The 8,698-nt window shown below is 44.3% G+C and overlaps 1 protein-coding gene across 1 annotated transcript; it reads left to right on the top strand.

Moving 5' to 3' along the window:
- The first annotated feature begins 658 nt into the window (after window positions 1–658).
- Window positions 659–4,165, top strand: LOC143961928 (E3 ubiquitin-protein ligase TRIM39-like). Its single transcript, XM_077471262.1, has one exon. It carries the CDS (start codon window positions 960–962, stop codon window positions 2,562–2,564), a length of 1,605 nt encoding a protein of 534 aa, XP_077327388.1. The 5' UTR covers window positions 659–959; the 3' UTR covers window positions 2,565–4,165.
- Window positions 4,166–8,698: the final 4,533 nt, after the last annotated feature.

The following is an 8,698-nucleotide window of genomic DNA, read 5'->3' as shown; positions in this document are numbered from 1 at the left end:
GCACTGATTGCTGTATAAATGACAATGGTCCCAAAAATGACCGATGTGTCTGCCATAATGTCGCAGTTATGATAAAAATTGCTGATCGCCACCATTTAAAAAAAATTATAACTGAATAGTAAAAATACCATGAAACTAGCCGCTATTTTGTAAACGCTATAACTTTTGAGCAAACCAATCAATAATCGCTTATTGCAATTTTTTTTACCAAAAATATGTAGAAGAATACGTCGGCCTACACTGAGGAAATTTTTTTTTTATATTATTTTTGGAGGATATTTACTATAGCAAAAAGTAAAAAATAATATATATATATTTTTCAATTGTCGCTCTTTTTTTGTTTATAGTGCAAAAAATAAAAACCGCAGAGGTGATAAAATACCACCAAAAGAAAGCTCTATTTGTGGGGAAAAAAGGACGTCAGGTTTGCGTGGGAGCCACGTTGCACGACCGCGCAATTGTCAGTTAAAGCGACGCAGTGCCGAATCGCAAAAAAGTCCTGTGCAGGGACAAGGTCAGAACAGAGCGCCTGTTTCTGGAACTGCAATAAACAAAACAGCTTTGCATGTTATGACTGTGGAACTACAAGTAACATATCGGCTTACTTGCTGGTCTGTAGGACTAAAAGGAACAGCTTAGTAGCAGTTTTATTGCTTTAATCTGTGACAGTTGTAATCTGTTTTTGCATTCCTATTCACTTGTATGGGGAGAAAATCAGTTGTGAACAAATGTTTGTTGACACCGGTCCTAATTATCACCAGAGTGACCTATATTTTCCCGAGACCGGCACATTATGGAGGAGATTCTTCCAATATTGGTGTCCCTCCATATAACGAATCCTATGAATAAAGTACAAGTCACAGCCCAGCCTCGCCCTGTGTAGGAGGAAGTGACCCTCCCAACTGCATTCTTCTCCGGTGTCAGAGAACTTCATTTCATTTCCTCGTCTGCTGTCAGCGATGGCGTCTGCTAACCTGAGAGCTGAGTCGGAATGTTCCCTCTGTCTGAACATTTATACAGATCCTGTAAACCTGAGATGTGGACACAACTTCTGCCGGGTCTGTATTGATCGTGTGCTGGATACACAGGGAGGGTCTGGAGGATATTCCTGTCCTGAATGTAGAGAGAGGTTTCCGGATCGGCCTGCACTGCAGAGGAACATAACACTACGTAACATAGTGGGGAATTTCCTGTCTGCTCAGCCATATCAGGAGGAGTCCAGGGTCTTCTGTACTTACTGTGTGGACTCTCCTGTAACTGCTGTTAGATCCTGTCTGCACTGTGAGGTTTCTCTGTGTGATAAACACCTGAGAGTTCACAAAAAGTCCCCAGAACACGTCTTATGTGACCCCACCTTGTCCATGGAGAGCAGGAAATGCTCCATCCATAAGAAGATCCTGGAGTATTACTGCACTGAGGATAATACCTGTGTCTGTATGTTGTGTGTGATTGGAGGACATAAAGGACATGAGATGGAGTCACTGGATGAGGCTTCTGAGAAGAAGAAGGAGACACTGAGGAATGTTCTGCAGAAACTTCTGACAAAGAGAGAGGAGACGGAGGAAAGAGTCCAGAGTCTGCAGGAACACAGGAGGAAAGTAGAAGAAAAAGCAGCTGGTGACAGCAAGAGAGTCACTGTCCTGTTTAGAGATCTCAGGAGACGTCTGGAAGACCTGGAGAAGAGAGTCCTGAGGGAAATCTCCAGGAGGGCAGAGCGCATCTCCATCTCCATCCGGGATCTGGAAATAAAGAAGGAGGAGCTGTCCAGGAAGTTGCGTCACATTGAGGAGCTGTGTAACGTGACGGATCCACTGACTGTCTTACAGGAATCAGACACAGGTGACTTGTGTGATACTGAGGATGGAGATAATGAGGACAGAGAGAGACATGAGGAGCTCCTCCATGATGGAGGGGGTCTGGATGTGGCTGGGATATCACACGAAATACGCACATTGTCTGATATAATCACACGGGTAAATGTATCCTCCTATATACAGGGAGCTGCAGACATATTACTGGATGTAAATACAGCTCATAATAATCTCCATATATCAGATGACAGGAAAACTGTATCCTTGTCAGATAGAAAACAGAATCGCCCCAAAACACCAGAGAGATTTCAGGGTTATCCTCAGGTGTTGAGCAGTCGAAGTTTCTCCTCAGGGAGACATTACTGGGAAGTGGATGTCGGGGGATCAGATGGATGGGTATTCGGGATGTGTTACCCCAGTATAGACAGGAGAGGAGGAAGGCAGTCAGAGATTGGATATAATAAGAAGTCCTGGGGTTTGTACAGGGAAGGTGATCAGTATGGGGTGAGACATGACAGTAAACGGATCCGCTTACCCTCCAATCTCTCCAGTAACAGAGTCAGGATAGATCTGGATTATGGGGTCGGACGGATCTCCTTTTATGATCTGTGTGACCCGATCCGACATCTCCACACCTTCACCACCACCTTCACTGAGCCCCTCCATGCTGGGATAGGTGTATGGGGAGGTTGTATAAAGATATGTGGGGGGAGGGGAAGGAGTCCTGAGCACTCGGTGGGTGTAATACAATGAGGTTGGCACTGGAGTGGAGGGATTTTGGCACATCACATTATTTGGATAAACAATTGTTTTGTCTTCACTAATGAACTTCCATTCATATGACTTCATACTTAATGGGATTTGCACTTATTTCTTGCTCTGAGATCTGATGTGATTGTTTTCCATTTTTATTCTTACTATGATGATTGTCATTTTTTATACTTACTTAGTTTCCTAGTATTAGAGGGATAGAGCACCTATTATATGTTATTAGTCCCGCAGGGTTTTCTATGATAAATACATTTCTATGAGACTTCTCCATCCCTCCCTCTCAGATCACTGTGATTGGCTGGAATATCTCTAATTATAGCGAGGGGTGGGGATTCACCAGTAACAACACTTTGTGGTGCAATTTGTGTCCATACAAAATAAACGGGTGGAAATCGCACTGCAATAATGTGGTGTGATTCCTGTGTGAATCGCATGCAGTTTGCCGCACTGCTCCTGTGTGACCCCAGGCTGAAATCACTATGACAAGCTCGGCTTCACACAGGAGCGGTGGGGGAACATCATGTGATTTGGACAGAAATTGCACCGCATTCCAGTTGAAATTCTTTGCAGTGCGATTTGCTCCCATTCATTTTCCATAGATGCAAAACTCACCACAAATGATCGGTTCTTATTATCAGCGAGTACTTGGCCGAAAGTATTGGTACTCGCCGGCGTTGGTGCATCCCTAGTGAGGGGGATGTGATCTATATACCTATCTAACGTGGAGAGGGAATAGAGCCCCTGTCAGGTTTTTATTGCTGTCTCCGTCCCATTTAGAGAGAGCCCCCCCTCTCCATTTGTCCTGGTGAATGTTATCACCCAAAGTGAAAGAAAATCCCAAATTCCGAGTTGTTACCAGAACTGGAATGGAGGGGAAATCCTCCAATGGGGACAACCAGGGATTACCTCATTTTGGAGGCATTTCCTGTCACTTCCTGTTTGAGTTATTGGATAGGAAGTGAAGGGAAGTCTCCCCAATGGAAAACAGATGGTAATAAATTACTAACAGAGGTTATAACCCTCCCTTAGTCTCTCCAAAATGAACAACTTTTTTTTGTCTTGAGTGCTACTTTAATTTCCCAAACGGGAATTTCCCATATTATATCAGCAATTTCCCTTCCCCCGATGTTCTGTCCCTCCTCCTCATGGTGGCGCTATGTCCTGCCATGATCAGACACAGAGGGTGGAGATGATCCATCAGTACAGAGAATACAGTGCGTTCATTGTGATGGGATAGGATGTGGTCACCTCTACATCTAGGAGAGGTCACATGACCCCATGTGGGGGGGGGGCGACTGGGAAGGACAGAAGTGAGGTCTGGTAGATGGTGGTGGGTGATGAGCTCCGTCTGTACTGGGAGGAGTCATGGAGATCAGGGGAGGAGTGAAGGGTTGGGGGAGGGGCAGAGGAAGAGGAGCGTTATAACCCGGGGTGTGTGTGTACAGAGCAGCATAGAGCTCTCACCTTCCCCAGGAAGTACAGGGCATAAAAAGGAGACGCATACTGCTAATATATCATCACACACTAACCTGTCTGCATCCTACACAATTGTATTCTAGTAAAAAAAAAAGGGGGGAAGAGCAAGGGGGGGGGGGGACTTTATATGAAGCACGTGACTGCAAGGGAGTAATTAGGTGAACATAAGGAAATGTATTGAATACAAATTGGTACACATATATAATAGCAGTATGAATGGTACATGATAACATACATATATTACATGATGAATAGTATAGTGTGAACATGCAGGTAATACTGGTAGCAATGGTAATAGGTAAGTATGGTAAAAATAAATAGCGTGGCAATAACATCTCATGATATGACCACAATAAGTTTCCTAGTTCGCCACAAACGATTTTATGTAAAACCATAATACAAAATAATGGCTGCGGGGCCTATGGCCTTACTGAGCCTGCAAGGTTAGGTATTTCATAAGCTTGGAAGCTATAAGTGAAATGGATAAAGGCACGCTCTACGCGTTTCATGGCTTTAATGCCACTCGTCAGGAGCAAGCACGCGAGATGTCTGAAATGAAAATAGTATGAGCAAGAGCGTAAAGAACAGATACTGGTTGGGGGTGGGGTATGTAATGGGAATCCCCAAAACCAGTAAACTTACTGAGGTTGTATGTGTTGATGGCCTGGCGCCGGGGCTCCATAAGCCATCCAAGGGCACCCCCAACCTGGAGCCGTGGTGGACCGACCCACGGAGGTGAGACGGGCGACCACACAGGTGAGCGAGGAGACACGAGGCATTACTGTCAAAAAAGTGGAGATTGTTAAGCCAAGGGGATAGTGAGTGATAGATGTTATTAAGGTGAAGGAGAAGGGCAAAGGCCCATACTAATAAGAGGGGTGCCAGAGTAAAAATCGGCACCCAAAGTGTGCATTAGGATGGGATACGGTGAGGTGGTGCCAACCCAGAATGGGGCCAGGGTTAGTGAGGGAAGGAAATATAGGGTGGAGTGATGAGAATGCAGTGTTACCTTATAGGGATGAGAAACCCAACCAGAGGAAAAAAGGAACGTGATGTCCAGTGTGTAGATAGCCTCAAAGGCCGAGATCATCCTGGAGGGGACACCCATATACACCCCACCTTGAGGCAAGGGGTTGGGAACCGTGGGTCAGACAACCTAGTCTCCGACCCATCGGCACACCAACACCTCCCAACACCCACAAGATGGCCTATGGGGCCACGCCATCAACACACACAACCTCAGTAAGGTTACTGGTTTTGGGGGTTCCCATTATATACCCCACCCCCAACCAGTTTCTTCCAAGTACTTTACACTCTTGCCAGTTTCATTTCAGATATCTCACATGCTTTCTCCTGACCAGTGGCATTAAAGCCACAAAACGCGTAGAGATACCAGATGGTGTGTCTTTATCCATTTCACTTATACCTTCCAAGCTTATGAAATTCCTAACCTTGCAGGCTCAGTAAGGCCATAGGCCCCGCAGGCATTATTTTGTATTATGGTTTTACATAAAATCATTTGTGGTGAACTAGGAAACTTATTGTGGTCATATCATGAGATGTTATTGCCACACTATTTGTTTTTAGCATAATTACCTATTACCATCGCTACCAGTATTACCTGCATGTTCATATTATACTATTCATCATGTAATATATGTATGTTATCATGTACTATTCATACCGCTATTATATATGTGTACCAATTTGTATTCAATACATTTCCTTATGTTCACCTAATTACTCCATTGCAGTCACGTGCTTCATATAAAGTCTCCCCCCCCCCCCCCCCCCTCTTGTTCTCTCCCCCATTTTTTCATCACTTAGATTGAAATGGAAATACGTCACCAGGCCATGGCGTCCCTAACTACAAACAACTCCCTCTTTACAATTGTATTCTAGGAATCTGTATGGAGGAAGTATGGTGGCCGCCACTGATAACTACTTCTAAAGAATACTAGTTCCCTGGCTGTCATTCTGATCCAATGGCTTCTGTACTTTCTATGTCAGTAACCCGGAACAAGTATTCAGACTCGGAGTTCTGACTTAACTCTGATTTCCTGATCGGAATGATTGTTCCAGGTCAGTGTCCCCAAATACTGAGTCCTCAGACAGCCAGGAGAATAGCATTTTCAGAAGACGTCCAGCAATGGCCCCTCCATATTCCCCTCAGTACAGGTGTAATGGAAGTCACAGCCGGGGAATTTCTTGTTGTGTTTATTTTCATTTTACCTGAATATAAAATGCTGAATGATAATCTATAATGACTTTTGGTTGTTTTATTCATTTTTGTTGAATATTTACAGATTTATAATCTGATCTTTTATGTCACTTTTCTTATTACTTGTATACTTAATGTGATTGTATTACTGCAATTGTGACAAAGAAAACTGTCCGTGATACTTTTTTTATTTGCACTAACATACAATTTTTCAGGACAAGCTTTCGGGGTATGTCCCCTTCATCAAGGTCCAAGCAGTACTGATTTACAAATTTTTAAGCAGAATGTAAAAACAAAACAAAACAAACAAAAAAACACCTCTGAGGGAAAGAAGAGAAAAAAAAAGAGAAAAAAAAAACAACAAAAAAAAACACATACAAATCAATGGCAATAAAGATAACAGAAGAGTTAGTGAGATAAGACAGAGGGAGAGCTATGGAATGGAGGGGGGGGGGGGGGTTCACAACCGGACCACACTATAGAAGATCTCAATGTTTTAGTTCTTAAAGGGAATTTCAGAACTATCCAGGAAAGGAAAACCTTTGAACTAAGAATGATAATTCTTTTTCACACAAAAAATTATGGCCTGAATTTAGATATAGGTTTCCTTACCCATTATACTAAAGTTTTACAACCCCCTCTGTGACTAGCAACCCCCCCCCCCCCCCTCCATTCCATAGCTCTCCCTCTGTCTTATCTCACTAACTCTTCTGTTATCTTTATTACCATTGATTTGTATGTGTTTTTTTTGTTGCGTTTTTTCTCTTCTTTCCCTGAGAGGTGTTTTTTTATTTTTTTTTGTTTTTACATTCTGCTTAAAAATGTGTAAATCAGTACTGCTTGGACCTTGATGAAGGGGACATACCCCGAAAGCTTGTCCTGAAAAATTGTATGTTAGTGCAAATAAAAAAGTATCACGGACAGTACTCAATTTTCTCTTATTGGCCCCTCCATATTCCCCTCAGTACAGGGGTAATGGAAGTCACAGCCGGGGAATTTCTTGTGTTTATTTTCATTTTACCTGAATACAAAATGCTGAATGATAATCTATAATGTCTTTTGGTTTTTGTTTTTTTGTGGAATATTTACAAATTTATAATCTGATCTTTTATGTCACTTTTCTTATTACTTGTATGAAATTTTCATATTAGAAATAAACATTTAATACAGATCTCTTCCATGACGTCGTGTTACAGAGAATTCTGGGCTTTCCAATAAGACAGCCCGGCACTAGCTGGTCACTTGTGGACTGTCTCTCTCTAATTCAGTGGTGGGTGCTAAAAAGTTTGAGGGGGCGCAAATAAAACATTTCTGAAAAATACTGAAAAAATACATCAAATGCAGCCACTGTACCCATCAAATGCAGCCACTGTGCCCATCAAATGCAGCCACTGTGCCCCATCAATTGCAGCCACTGTGCCCCATCAAATGCAGCCACTGAGCCAACATTCCCCCCCCCGCCTGCTCATCCACTGCTCGCTGACTGTCCGGCACTTTCCCCAGCTTGGTAGGGGATCAGGCAGCGGGTCAGGTGGTGAGCTGTGGGATGGTCGGATGAGCAGCGGGTCAGGCGGCGGCTCCTGTGTCCTCCATTTTTCTCACTCTCTTCTTCCATTCCATTCTGTTAGGCGTCCAATCGGAGCGCCTGTACCTTCAGCCAATCAGGTGAGGGGTATTAGGCCCGCGCCTCCTGATTGGCTGAGAGGTGGTTCAGTGTTAGAATAGTGAATATTCGTTCCCTTTTTTAACACACCTGGGGGGACTGCGGGTGCAATTCTCTGCGCTCACAGCCCACCTTTACTGAAGCCTATGGCTCTAATCTGTTGCTTCTATAAAACACCCCCGCCACTGGAATTCAGGCGCACGGCGTCCGAAAAGGGGTCGAGTACCTGAATAGGGGGTGGATACAGTGGCCATGGATATCCATTCTACACAGAGGGGGTGGGGTGACAGAGGGGGCAGTGCCCAGCTGCCCCTAATGGATGCACTGCCACTCCTCTAATTGTACCCCCATACAAGAGGTTTCTATTTGAACACATGAAGAAGTTGTTGGGTCTGCAGACTGCAGTCCTGTGCCTGAGCAGCCTGCGCACGCCCTGCAGGATGTTCATGTCTATGAGACTTGGCTGATCACAGATCGGAGTAAGGGGTCGATCCCAACCCCTTACCACGTTATCAGCTGTCAGCCAAGGACAGCTGATCATGTGATGTAAACAGAGCCGGTAATCGGCTATTTTTTCTCCTTGGGCTGACAGAGTGAGGAGAAAAAGAAAAGCCGATCACCGGGGGGCCATGAGAGGGACATCAGTCCCACCTGTGCCAGTGCCACCAACAGTACACAACAGTGTCGCCTACCAGTGCCATCCATCGGTGCCCACAGTGCCACCTATCAGTGCCTACAATCAGTGCCTCATCAACA

Source organism: Lithobates pipiens, unplaced genomic scaffold (assembly GCF_037356315.1).
Source record: "Lithobates pipiens isolate NorthernLeopardFrog02 unplaced genomic scaffold, aLitPip1_a1.2 Scaffold_8, whole genome shotgun sequence".
NCBI lineage: Eukaryota > Metazoa > Chordata > Amphibia > Anura > Ranidae > Lithobates > Lithobates pipiens.
The sequence above is the reverse complement of the archived record's forward strand: the minus strand, read 5'-3'. Positions and strand labels throughout refer to the sequence as shown.